This window comes from Leptidea sinapis, chromosome 28 (assembly GCF_905404315.1).
Source record: "Leptidea sinapis chromosome 28, ilLepSina1.1, whole genome shotgun sequence".
Classification (NCBI taxonomy): Eukaryota; Metazoa; Arthropoda; class Insecta; order Lepidoptera; family Pieridae; genus Leptidea; species Leptidea sinapis.
Window position 1 is genome coordinate 1979506 of NC_066292.1, and position 14883 is coordinate 1994388.

Here is a 14883-nt window from a genome sequence, read left to right on the forward strand (position 1 = left end):
AACTGTTCCTGCAATTGAACTTTTTTTTTTAATTTTACCACACCAGAATGAGATATAAGTTCATTGGCCCCTCAACAAAGAATATATTATACCTATTTTAATCAAATGAATAACCTGAATATTATATTCATAGTAGGGAATCGGGGATGTAAAATAGAAAAATATTACCAATGCTACCAGCTGAAAGAGTAGCTGGTGAAGATTACGAGAACAATCTTTTAGATCTAGCACGCGTTGTGGATCCATAACCAGACGTAGTTTTTCTTCTCATCTCAAAAAAAGAGATCCGTTACGAGCAAAGCTATTTAAAGCGAGTATTAAAACCCCGTACAAAAGTGAATAGTAAAAAACACAAATGATGTGTATTCTTATTATTTTGTATGAATATAAAATTTAATTTTTATATATTTTGTGACTGCGTGTTTATTAATAAACGCAATGAGTCCCGATTATAATTATTATGAATTACACCAATATAATCTGATGTTATGGTGTCTGATCAATTCAAGTCACAAGAACTGTTATTTTGATCTTTTCTAAAAATTGCAACGCTAAGTGATCTACCCCTTGACAGATCACTATAACGGTAATCGAGAAACGGAAATGAAATGATGCGAATTTCTCAAGTGGGTGGTTTCTGTTTCCAAAAACAAGTAGGTAACCATGCTTAAAATATTAAAACGTGTATACATGATTTCACATTATTTAGCTGTGTACTTTGCCATGATATTCAAGCAATTCTGAAAGTCCCAAATATTCTTTTACTCATTCCTTATACTTAAGTACATTCCTTGTCTCCCTGATGATTGCAGTGACACTATGGATACTATGGACACAGCATAGTATGCCTGTTATCTTTTTTCGGATTTTATGTAGGCTTTCGTGCTGTCTCGTGGTTGCCTACATATAAATTATTATCATTATTATTATATTCAAGTGTATTCTTTGATATTAATATTGCTCGATTTATCAAAAGAATATCAAAAGCTAAATCTTGAAAGTTTTAAAACTTTTCTCCTGTTTCTTTGAAACTTTATAATTTGTACATAACATTGCAAAAGTAGGAGGTATAAATAAAATAATATGTGTGTGTGTGTGTGTATACGCAACAACTTTAATCACAGACATCAAGATTTCTTCAATATTTATATTAATGGTTTTGGACATTTTCCTAATAATATAAAATAAATGTTTGAATAGCGCTGTGTTTAACTTTAGATTACCATCTGCTGTGGCGCTAAGCGAACTATAGACAAATTCTATATCTAAGTTGTTTAAATATATAAGTTGAAAGGTGCTGTCACTGAGAAACATATTTGTGCTTAGCATTACAATGTATAAGTACAATAAAGATATGAATGATATGTCCTAATGGGCCATTGAGAAGACAATCCAATAAACCAGGCCAGGCAAATCAAAAGGCATTGGATTGTCCCAAGCCAATCCAATGAAATAGAACGAATTTGAATTTGCTGGCGCCAATGTTTTACTTTCCCATTGGATTGGCTTGTGTATGAGCTTTATGTGTTTCTGTCCCAGAGGACAGTAAGCCAATCCAATACATGTCATGTGTGTTGTTTAATTATTTTAGGATATAATGTGATACACCAAGGTTTTAACAAAGTGGACAACCAAAATGATGTCCAAATTCATATCTCTTTACCAAGAACAGGAATGTCTTTCGGGAGTCTTTGTAACAATAAACGGTTCTGATGAGAAAGCTCATAGTTGCGCTCAGAGCTCAGTACTCAGTTACTTACGGCTGTTCCCAATATACTATCTACAGATAGAGATAAATTATTACCTTCTACTGTCAATAATCTGTAGCTGTCCCAATATACCCGATAAGTCATTCTTATCGTCTTATATTGGGACGCGCGAATTGCTATTTCCATACAAACTTCTATCGCTGGTAAGCTATACCCATGCGTAAGCATCATAGTAGTCTGTGGCTATACGTCCTCCCATTGACGACAGCGTGTACGTATAAGGTGAGTTACATTCGATAAGTTTATTGGGACAGAAAAGTCAACGATAGTTACGAATTTTATCTCAAGTAGGCCACAACTGGAGATAGACTGAATATTGGGAACGGCCGTAAGTCACTACTCAGTAGTCTGTGAGCAGCCTACCGAAACTCTCTAAAAAAAGCGGTTCACTCGACTTTATAAAACATAGTCTGATACCAATAAACAACTGACTGCCGTGCCGCATGTGAGATAGAATGATAGGTGAGTGGTATTGCCATATCAAAGCTTCAACCTGATTTTTAACAATTCCGCATTGGCTGCAAGTCCAATAATTTATCTAAAGTCCAATAATCTGTAATTAACTAGTAGCTCTGCGAGGTTTATCCGTTACATTCATTTGCTTGGGATCAAAGGGTTATTGAATAATATGACGTGATGTGACTATTTTCATATATACGCATTAAGAATTTATGAAAAAATAAAACAACATTCAAGCTAAGTGGCATTGTATTAATATAGTAACATACTAATGCTTACTACTTACATATAGCACATACTTAATACATAGCGAGCAACTTGACATATTTCGGATGTGATTTCATGCCTTTGCTAGTACGTGACCATGGCGCTGTAATAATAATTGTTTACACATAATTTTGTTATTTACAAATTTGTGTATTTTCAACCGTCAAAAAAGGAAAAGATTCTCAATTCATTAATATGTTTTTTTATGTTTGTTACCTCATAACTTTCGACTGGGTGAACCAATGCTTGGAATTATTTTCTCAGTATATACTGACAACCTAGAAGGGTACAACAAATAATCATGGTCACTGTCATTTATTAGGTTTACATCTTCTAGATAATTATTGTCGATTTCAGTTGCGCCATTGGTAAAAGCGTTAAATTTTTTCTCGTAGCATACTTCAGTATGCATAAGAATTTTAATCTCTTCTAAAGGGATACAATTGCCAGAATTGACACTTTTTTATTTCTCCATGTACTACCAATTTTTTTATGCACTTTGAAACTGGAATGCAGTAGGGTTATTATTGAAACCACCCTTTGATCTTATAGCACTAAAAAAACATTCAAGGTGGTCCTGGCTAAGCTTATAAAACGATATGAATTTCAGTTTCCCAGTTAAAATCTTCAGTGAAAAACAGTCTGTGAAGTCCGTCAAGACATAAAGAAGTTGTACCATGTATGATATAATAACAACCCAATATTTTGTATATATAATTTAATTCACTCTTGGTACAAGTAAGAAAACAATATTAATTTTATTATGTCAAAAATAATGTGGTTTGGGGAAAAATAATTTCAAAAGCAGGCAGCACAAGTATAAATATTTTGACTAATTGAATTTAACTTTTTTGCATACAACGAACAAAATTCTTTTTTTGGAATTTTGGATAGAAAAATTATTATTCGTAGCTGAGAAGTAATTCAAATTGTATTTCCGTGCGTACAACGGATATTAATTTAATATTTTAGACACACAGCGTTGCATCTATAGCGAACTGTCAATGCTTATTTCGCGCAGTGCTGCGCTGACCTTGAAAAAACCGGCACGCTACATGAAACAGAAAATAATATGATGTTATCTCATTTCTTCACATGACTAATGCATATGCTGTTCTCTTTCTTGTGTGAATGAGATGCAAGCTATCTAGTAGTCTATTGTTTACTCAGTCTACGGTATGAAACGTGCAGATATTGACAGATTGACAGCTATAATCTTGTAAAAAAACGAGATGTGAAATCCTCTACACCAGTAACTGTTCGCTTTCAAACTTAGCCGGATTATACATCGTGGCCAATCGCGATACTCTAAATTTAAATTTTTACTTAAAGTGCGTTCACAGTTATTTTACCTCTAGCGGTTAGGTTAGCTAACCTGAGCTTTATATTGCCATATTTAGCTTCTATTACTCCCTCAAACGACAAGTAAAATTTTACGGTATTGATGAAATTTTTTTTCTTACAATATAATGATTTGAACGTAAAGTTTGTAATAAGATCTTTTGTTATCGAGACGGTTGAACGCATTTAAATTTATATTTGGAGTCATTACAGAAATTTGCTTAATAATTTTAATTTTTGTTATGTAAATGTTAATTTTCAATAATAATTACATAAGTGTGATATATTTATTATTATAGTCTATTTTTCCTAACTCCTAACAAATGTGGCGTACGGAGAACCAGCTCGTACCAAGAGATAATTCGTAGAGATGGGGATCATCGTACGCATGAACGATTGATCTTAATGGTTTTTAAGCAGTGAATGAATAGTATCGGGTAGATGAGTAGAAATAATACGACGTATAATAAGTTATTTTAATAGTTTTATTATTCGGATTTCGATGATAAAAAATATACCTATCTTATAATATTATTTATACCTATTTTATTATATTAATTTCCGTTCGCTTTGTTATTTAATGTTAGACTATACCTTTATATATCTTTAAGAATATGCCTATCTAATAATATTATTTTTAAAATAAAAAACAATTAAGTAATCGGGAGATTTCCGTCAGGAGCGAAGTTCGTTATTCCAATTTAATAAACTGTTCAGTAAGATACGAAATGATAATAATAACAATATGAAAATAACTCAAAAAAATATGTGTAAGCTTATCAAAAGTATTTAACTAGTACCAAAGAATTACCAACCCATTTATGAGTTGCTACTTTGTATCTTAAAAAAGCACGTTTAGTGTATTAATTGTAAGCTGTCATTTGTTATTGTATTAGTTAGTTATACAGTAATAACCACAATATATTCATCCGGATAATTATCTTAATCAGAAATAAAGTAATCTATTTGCATTTAAGGCTACCTGTCATTCATAGCTATCAAACGTTTTTCACAATATTTCACTTTCTCACAAGAAATAGTGAAATAGAGTTTCGCACAGCATTTTTTCGTAGGTAGGTATAATTTTCCATAATGTAGTACGACCTCCACGAAAATTTATATCAATTTTTAACTCTGCTTAAAGTTTCCCCAAAGCCTCCTTTCTGATACCTACATTTCAAGTATTTTATTTCGAACTGCACACAGATCAAAATCATCCAAAATATTTTTTTTCTTGGATGCGCTTTTTTCTGGGCGTAGAATCTTTTTGAAAAGTGGATGCAGCAACTTCGCCTCCTTTACTTATGGGGGTTACGGTTTTTCAGATATTCCTGAAACAGGAAAAAAGTTTTATTTTATAAAGCAAATAAAATATTTGAAATTAAAAATAGCTGTTTAGTATATGTAGAGAGCTATTTCTTACCAATAATGTTCCTATTTACATATTTACCCAATCGTATCAAATGCTACCAAATAACAATTGTAGTTCTAATTAAAAAAAATAAAGGTCAGCTTGGCATTTAAATTATTTATTTATTCATATTAAAACCACTCAAGGCGACTTATAATAATTGACAATGATTACTCTATTAAATTATGAAATCATATAATATATTAAAAAGACGAATATAAAAGACATAGAACTTGTATATGAAATTGAAGCAAATGATTGATTATATTACAATAAAAATAAAACATACAAAAAACATCACAAGATAGTTACTGTACTCGCAAGAATAACAACAATTAGTCTTAACATTTATGGTGAGAGAAAGTAAAAGTTGACGCGACAGAAATTTTGTACTTATGGCTGTAACGCTAGGACATCAAGTTTCCACTAAAATTGGGAAAAATACTAAAGATGGGTAATCCTAATTTACATACCCGTCATGGCGGCAACTCGTTGACGAACATTTCCAAATGGAATTAAAAGAGCATTATTTTCTTTTTCTCTTTCACAGAAATCACGCACCGATAGTATAATATTTCTTCCGCTACTTTGAATTCTTTTCGGCATGCGAACAGATGAAATATCACAAAATATATGAAAGAAAAACGCTAGGAACTTCACAGAACGACTCGACAGGAACACCAACATAAAGAAAACATATAATGACTTCTGTCAGAGGTAAAATAACTGTGAACGGACTGTAGGCAGTCCCGCCTCTTATTACGTAGTATTTACATCCTCTTTGGTCTGTGAGTACTGAGTAAGTGAGTACGTGAACCCAAAGAGAAATTAAACACTACCGAAAAAATATTCATGTTCCAAATTTCTTTTTGATAGTAAAATATATATACAAAATTTCTTATAATCTACTTATTATAGCAATTTACAATTAAGCCTTATATATGTAGGTATCAGAAAACTTATTTCTACAATACTATCAGCTATGTGTTGAGGGATAAAACTTTATTATGCTTAAATACTTATACATAATATTTAAGTCGGGATGCTCTTCTGACCCGAGGAATCGCAGAATGCACTTGGCATCTTCTGTGATTTATCTAAGGCTTTTGATTGTGTTCCACATTCAACGCTGCTCAGGAAGCTATGTCACTATGGCATAAAGGGAACTGCGCTCGATCTTCTGATTTCATATCTAAACAATAGAATTCAGAAGGTCAACATGAATGGCAGGAGACCTCCTGGAAGTCCTTTCAGTATGGGGGTACCACAAGGGTCTATTCTCGGACCGTTCCTCTTCCTTATCTATATAAATGATCTTCCTAATCTTATAGAGAAAAAACATAAGGTAGTATTGTTTGCGGACGACACTTCACTGGTTTTCAAAGTGAAAAGAAACCAAGCTATGTATGACGAAGTGAACGATATTCTATCTGACATCGTGTAGGTAGTGTAGGTTTAGCGCTAATAACCTATTGTTAAATAGCAAGAAAACGAAATATATAAAATTTTTCGCACCAAATGTTAAAAATGTTGATGCAAGTGTTTTGTTAAACGGAGAGATGATAAAATCGCTGGAATCTGCTAAATTTCTTGGCATTAATCTGGATTCCAAATTACAATGGGGCTATATTGAAGGATTGGCGAACAGACTTAGTTCTGCAGCATACGCGGTTAAAAAGATTAGACAATTAACTGACATAGATACGGCGCGACATGTATACTTTAGTTACTTCCATAGTATTATGTCCTATGGTATATTGCTGTGGGGCAGCACTGCCGATATTAATACAATATTTGTGCTGCAGAAGAGGGCTATTCGCGCTATTTATAAGCTAGGTCCTGAGGAATCATGGAGAGCAAAATTCAAAGAAATTAACATCTTGACTGTTGCTTCTCAATATATTCTTGATAATGTAATGTATGTTCATAGGCACATAAGTGAATTTGCGAGAAACTGTCATAACCATAATGTTAACACCAGGGACAGACATAAGCTTCTAATGCCTACTACTCGGCTAAGTCGAGTTAGCAAGTCTTTTGTGGGGCGATGTATATGCTTTTACAACAGGATCCCAGAAAATTTTCAAAACAAAAGTATTACGTTATTCAAAAGAATTGTTAAAAAACGTTTGAGTGGTAAAGGTTACTATAGCATAAATGACTTTCTTAATGATACCAGAGATTGGGAATGGAGCGACCGCCCTCAGGCAATTAAATAATAAGTTTAATTGTACAATGTCACTTTGTAAGTGTTACTTTAATTGTAAAACATATTTTTGATGAAAAAAAAGCTCGCTGAGTTTGTGGTGCCCATTCTTCTCAGGCCTGATGCATTCATTTTGGAATGGGTGGTAGTTTTTTGACTTAAAATAAGTAATGTCACATACTATTTTGAATAAATATATTTGAATTTGAATAAGGTTTGTGGGGGAACATCCAGGAAACTGGGAAAACCTGGCTATTTGCTATCGCTTTAAACACTACCCCTATACCTACAGCTAGGAAATAATAATTGTATTGTTAGAGTAAAATTGTTGTCATCTGCGATGTTCTAGTATATATCGTGTTTAAATTCTCTTTGGTTCCGAGACTTTTATGCACTGCACTGTTTAAATTCTCTTTGGTAAAAGTGTTCTGTGGTGAGCACAGGGACTTTTGGCGGGAACTTCAATTGGCGCGGTTTACAAAAATTTTTGAATTTTAATTTTATATTAATAATTGAAGTATTTCTCATTGTTTTGCTATTAAAAATAATTATTAATATAGTGAGTGGCTGCTGAGATGGAGGGAAATGAGGGGGGCGGGGATAACCCGCCCACCTCACTGAAACGTCCTCGGTCCGAGGACAACCATATAAAAAATGTTGATGGTGATGGTGGAGGCGGTGAGAAGGACTTTTTACCCTATTATAAACCCAACTATAAAAGACTATACCCCGAAAATACGATAAATACAGAATTTAAAGTTTACGTTGAATCAGTGAGCAATGAAAAACTGGGCAACAAGAGCCCTACTTACTTAAACCATATTTTCGCCAATGACATCAAAGGTGTGACGGCTATACAGCGTGTCAACGCAAGTAAAATAGCTGTTATTTTTAAACAGTGTAATACAGCCAATAATTTTATTAATAACAGTAATTTTTTAACTAAACATGCCATGAGGGCATTTATTCCAGCTGCTCAAATAGAAAAAATTGGAGTCATAAGATTTGTTCCAACCAATATCTCAAACAAAGAACTTTATAGCAGATTAAGCTCCATTTATGAAATAATAGCTATAAAAAGATTTACAAAGAAAATTGGTAAAGAGCGTGTCCCACTACAGACTGTCAGCATAACTTTTTTATCTAATTTGTTACCCGATAATGTTCAATACGATTTATTTTTATTTAGGGTATTTGAATATGTTCCACCATTACAGCAATGTTTTAAATGCTTTAAATTCAACCACTCTGCAAAAGTTTGCAATAGTAAGCAAAGATGTTCCATATGTGGAGGTGATCACTTGTTTAAGGAATGTAATACACCTAATGAAATCTGCTGTGTAAATTGCAGTGGATCTCATTTAGCATTCTCCAAACTATGTCCAATTAAAATTAAGAAAATTATGGAAAAAAAAACAAAAAGTAACATATGCAAGTGCTTCAACTAAGAATTTAATTAATACAAGAAAAGAATTAGATTTCCCCCCTCTTTCAACACCCAAACAACCATTTTTAAATAATATTGTAAATAAACCTATACATAAAATTATAAATAAACCTGTAAATAAAATTGTAGATAAATCTGTAAATAATATTGTAGATAATGTAAATAATGATAAGTATGTGTGTACACAACAAGACATTAAAAACCATATTGTTGCCAACAATGATGTGCTGATGGCCCTAGTACAGACATTGGTGGAACTGGCTAATAAAGGTGATGATGCTCCTACCACTGTTGCAACAATTAAAGATGCTTAAAAAAAAATTTAAAATAATGGATCCATACCATATTCAATCAAAGTTACGTATCGCTCAATACAATATACAAAGTGCAAATAGCAAAAAACCCTTACTTACTTCATTTTTAAAAGAAAAGTCTATTGATATATGTTTATTAAATAAAACTTGGCTTAAAGATAATAGTTTTAAAATACCCGGATTTAACATTTATAATAAAAATCTAATAACCATCATAATGGAGTAGCAATACTCATTAAACCTTATTTAAAATATAATATCTTAGACACTACTTTTTATGAAGATATTCAAACCATTGCTCTGTCCTTATCTACTAGTAGTGGAAATTTGACTATTCTTTGTGTTTACTGTCCGCCTAAGGGACATATAAGAATAAATAGATTGCAAAATATTATTAATAATCTTCCAAAACCTATTTTCATATGTGGAGATTTCAATGCCCATCACATTGCATTTGGTTGTATATCTACTAAAAGCAGAGGCCTGGATTTATTCAATGTAATAGATAACTTAGACTTATGTATTTTAAATGATGGCAAATTTACTACTGTCAATAACCCAGGGCGAAATCCTTCCGCCATTGATCTTTGTTTCATTAGTGCTGGCCTCGCATCACTTTGCGATTGGTCTGTCCATGATGATACTATGGGAAGTTACCATTATCCAACAATAACAGAGATCTCAATTTGTATTGATAAATATCAATTAAAATACAATAATCAATTATTTGGGCCAAAAACTGCATCAAAAGGGTGCTGTAATATTACCTTTATTGTACAATATATATACTAGTGAAATTTGTAAATATGTAAATAGTTGTGATGTAAATATTTTACAATATGCTGATGACATTGTTTTGTATAGCAGCAATTATAATTTGCAGATTGCCATCAACAATATTGACCATTCATTATTTCAACTCTTTCAATATTATCATGAAATTTTACATTTAACGATCAACCCATCTAAAAGCAGTGTAATGATTTTTGGACATGATAACCCAATTTATAATATTTTTTATAATGGACAAATTATTAACAGAGTAAATTCAAAGAAATTTTTGGGCATAACAATAGACAGAAAACTAACATTTGAAGAACATATAAAGCCATATCCAAAGGTGCACTTAAGGCATTAAATGTTATGAAATGTATTGCTGGTATATCCTGGGGAGCAGATCCCAAAATACTTTCAATTTTGTACAAATCTATTGTCAGAAGTCACTTTGACTATAGCTCACTTGCATACATGAACAGCAGGCATGCAAATAAATTAGATATCTTACAGAACAGAGCTCTGAGAATAGTATCTGGTGCAATGTGTTCAACTCCCATAAGGGCCATGGAAGTTGAAACAAAAATAATGCCTTTAATTTTGAGGCGGATTTTACTTGCAGAAAGATACTGTCTCAAAGTAATATACTCTAATAACAAATTAATAATGAATAACATTTTATCTTATAATATAAATAGATCTCTAGGATCATTAACAACAGCGATTGATCTCTTAAGTGGTATCCCTCCAGAACTGCCCAACATACTTCTTGAAATAGATATGAAATTTTGTAAAATAAGAAAACATTCACAGTGGCCATGTTACTCCTTTTCTTACCAGTGTATTTTTCAACCCTTAACAGAAATGAAAAACACAATAAACAACAATTTAGATATGCTACAATTTTTAAGTAATAATAAAACATAACTACTATGTTATGTATACTGATGGAAGTAAAGGGAGTGACTATGTACATTCTGCTCTATATGATCCACAAACCAAATTTTGTAAAAATTTTGTTCTACACCAATCATGCTCAATTTTTACAGCAGAATCATATGCAGTCTATCAGGCATTAATAGGAATACGCGAAATTCACAACTTTAAGAACTTTTTAATAGTAACAGATTCTTTAAGCTTAATAAAAGGTTTAACTAATATTACAGTTAATTTTAAATCTAACTATATCCTCTTTTTTATATAAGAAATAATATATAAATACCACCTTGAGCATATTCAAGTGGCCTTCCTATGGGTGCCATCACATAAAGGTATAACAAGTAACGAAATGGCTGATAAGACTGCATATGAAGGCATTAATTCAGTTGATGTTAAAAATGTTATAGAGATTCCTTTGACTGATTGTCTCCAATATATTGACCAAGAAATTCAAAAGTTATGGTTAGACATGTGGAAGAAAGACCAAGATAGTAAAGGAAAATGGTATGGCCGCATACAAGAAAACATACCTGTCAGACCCTGGTACAATCAATTGAAGGATGGCAACCGAGATTTTATTATCACGATAAATAGATTGCGTTTTGGACATAATACTGCACCGTCACACCTTGCAAGATTGGGTATTGTTGGGTATTGTTTTGCCCACATTGCAATTCAAATGAAGGAACTATGGACCACCTTATTTTCGACTGCCAAACATTTCTGATTGACAGACTTGTGCTGGCTAGTGAAATCAGTGACTCCAAAATTTTATGTGATTATTCATCCTGCCCGCCTCCACTTGATCAATTATTAAGAGACAAAAGAAGTTATAAACCATTATATAAATATATTAAGAATACAATTCTAACAATATAAAATAAAGTAAAGTGATAAGTGAACTGTGAAATGAAAAGTATACATATTTAGATAAAAAAAAGACTGGACTTAAAGGTCTTAGTTACCAGATCATAAAATCCCTAAAAAAAAAAATGGTGAGCACAGATCACTTAATTAAGTTATTTCGTTGTTTTAACATAAAACCTGTTTCTAATTATAAATGTACGATTAACGATGTAAGATAAACAATAGTAAAAATATAAGAGTTTAGATTCTATTCTATATAATATCTTAGAAAAGTATTCAATCTGCTCAATTATGGCATGTCATTGGATTAAAGTAACACCAAAGTAAGTTAACATTGATATTATTAAGTTACATCTTACAAATTTAAAGCTGATAAATATTATAATTTTAACGTCTTGTTTACAGCTTACAGAAAGGCATATCTCTGATTAATTCATTGGACGATAATAAATTTGAACAGTTCCTTAAAAGAATTGTTATAAAGTTTAAACATCAAGAGACAGATTATGTATTTACAGAAGACGAGCAAAATAAATTAAAGAAGATATTCAAAGTAGATCAAGATCAATTAATTCTAAGTGTTAAGACAAGTACTTTTATATTTAAAAAAATATATAAGTTTGTTTTCATGCCAGCAGATTTAAAAAGTGATCTCATAAATATTGGTTTTAATGATCAGAAGGCAGACACATTTGTTAAAGTTTGGTCTGAAGAAACTAATTTGTTTCTTAACCAGTTATCCTTGAACAATGCACAATATGAAGAAAATCCTAATTTTTGCTACAAACTTAGTGCTGAAATTAGTTCAGGCTACCATAAGAAAAGTAGAATAGCTAAAGCTTATTTAAAAATAAAGGGTGAAAAAAATATAGTGTGTGAAACAGAACTGACACATGGAGAATTGCATTCAATATTTTTGCAATTTGAATCAATTCAAAATGACCTGGATAACCTTTTGTCATTATATTAATATGAATGGCCCTAGAAAATATGCTAAAATATAAACCTCCATGATTAATTTCTTTTCACTTGTGATGTTTCAAATAAGCACATTCGAAATTCTGTGACACATGAGATGGGACTATAGGTCTAGGATGATATAATATCCCTATATGCCCTCTACCTGTGGAGTATCCTGCCTGAGCTCATTTGCTAATGTAATTTATCTAATTATCTATTCCCTTCTCTTTGTACCTATTGGTAGCAAATCAATGCTTTGTTTTGATGGCTATTATAAAATGGCCTCATGCCAATAATGTGTGCTATCTAGCATTACTTAAGGAGGTGGTAGCTGAGCACTAAACACTATCAAACTTAAAAAAAGTACAATCATGCTTTATACATTCATGATATTGAAAGTGTTTATAACAAATTATCAAAAGATTAAATTATAACATTAAAATGATGATAATCCTCAATTACGTTATTTATCTGACAGCATAGAGACATCAAATTTTCCTTTTCAAAATATTGTATAACTTAAGTGATTCCGTTAATGTTTTATGAAGTATATTTAATTTCATTGCTTAAAACTTTACACCCCTCCTATAACACATTATTTACTCCTATTTTTAGAATTACACTAGCAATTTGTTTTGTTATAAAAGCATGCAACACAAAATAATTAAAAAAGGTTTTTTAGTTTAATAAATTACCTTTTTGTATTTTATTATGTGTTTGAGTCATAGCGACAACCCATATAGCCGAATGGTTAGTGACCCTGACTACTAAGCTAGAGGTCCCGGGTTCGAATCCCGGTAGGTACAATAATTTATATGATGAATATGGATGTTTGGCTCTGAGTCATGGATGTTTATATGTATTTATGTATGTTTAAGTATATTGTATTAAATATATTGTTGTCTTTGTACCCATAGTACAGGCTATGCCTAGTTTGGGGCAAGATAATTTGTGTAAAAGTGTGTCAATATTATTATTATTACAGTGTTACCACCTTCACCGCATGGAGGTACTCTCAGCTTTTATTGTGTTCTGATTAAAAATTTACATCAGATGTCACTTGCACAATTAATATGAATCTACTGACACCTTGGCAGCTAAAATCCATGGCAGCCATTTAGGCTTCAGTGTGCCAAACATTTGAATTTGGCGCCAAAAATCCGCATTTTTTTATTTATTTGATATACCCAGTGTCACTTTTGATATAACCATAGATCTCTCCAGGCCAAACAATTATACATACTCTCGAAAAACAACCCTCCTTCTGGCGCAGTCATCTAAAAAGACTAGTCATATAGACATTTTTCATAACAGTTATCTGAAGTTTGTTTACAAAATAACGAATCTCTTAAACGTTTGTACACACATATTAACACGCAACACACGGCCACAGTGGGTCATGGGTGTACCTAACTGTACAGTGTACCTACATGAAAATATGTGACGAGTTAAAATGACCTATCAGTCTAACAAAACCTACAACCCTATAGATGAATATATACAGGGTTACCTCGTGTAAGTCGACCTAGCTGCTCAATTCTGCAACTATATTTTTTTTAATTGAAATGGATAGAGCAATTCACATAACATAACATACCGGAGGCTCAGATTACAAAAAAGAGATACAACAAAAGGCAAAAAACGGACTTTTTATGAAAAATATTTACAATTAGATTATGTTGAAAACCATTGCATTTAGAATAGGGTGTTTCATAGTCAAATCAGTCAGAAATGATCTAAACTATAGCCCCATAAAGGATCTAGGTCGGCTTACGAGGTAACCGTGTATAAATACATTCAATAATAATCTAGTTTGCCGTAACTCGTAATACACACTATTCTACGAATATATATGTCGCGTTCTATGGGTGTTAAATGCAACCAAACAATAATTTAATTGGACTGTGTCTATATTATTTCAAAGGTCAAAAACATCCTTACAAGGTTGTGTTATATACGTAATTTTGATTGCTTTTTTATTTGTATTTTTGTATAGTTTTCCTTTATGTCTTTATTACTTCGCTTTAAATTTAATTATAATATAATATCGTACTTTTTTAGTTCTAATATTATTTTAAATTAAATATAATTTGATTGATTTAATTTGAATTGTAATAATATAATCAATT

The 14883-nt window shown here is 31.7% G+C and overlaps 1 protein-coding gene and 1 long non-coding RNA gene across 3 annotated transcripts; one reads left to right on the forward strand and one right to left on the reverse strand.

Moving 5' to 3' along the window:
- Window positions 1-4306: 4306 nt before the first annotated feature.
- Window positions 4307-11766, reverse strand: LOC126973094 (uncharacterized). Of its 2 annotated transcripts, none has more exons than XR_007731260.1 (2): window positions 11458-11766; window positions 4307-5167 (listed from the first exon to the last, which is right to left on the reverse strand). It is a non-coding gene; the product is annotated as an uncharacterized LOC126973094 (long non-coding RNA). The 2 variants fall into 2 exon arrangements; XR_007731261.1 differs by having other exon boundaries at window positions 4307-10842; window positions 11458-11568.
- Window positions 11767-11921: 155 nt separating this feature from the next.
- LOC126973090 (COMM domain-containing protein 10-like) lies at window positions 11922-13420 on the forward strand. The gene is made up of 2 exons (XM_050820225.1): window positions 11922-12117; window positions 12200-13420. The coding sequence occupies exons 1-2, from the start codon at window positions 12086-12088 to the stop codon at window positions 12762-12764; spliced, it is 597 nt and encodes a 198-aa protein (XP_050676182.1). The 5' UTR covers window positions 11922-12085; the 3' UTR covers window positions 12765-13420.
- Window positions 13421-14883: the final 1463 nt, after the last annotated feature.

What these genes read in the sequence shown, in the direction of transcription:
- LOC126973090 (XM_050820225.1), top strand. Translation starts at nt 12,086, where the DNA reads ATGGCATGTCATTGGATTAAAGTAACACCAAA. An exon ending in TGGATTAAAGTAACACCAAA is followed by an intron (nt 12,118 to 12,199) that starts GTAAGTTAACAT and finishes TCTTGTTTACAG; the next exon opens with CTTACAGAAAGGCATATCTC.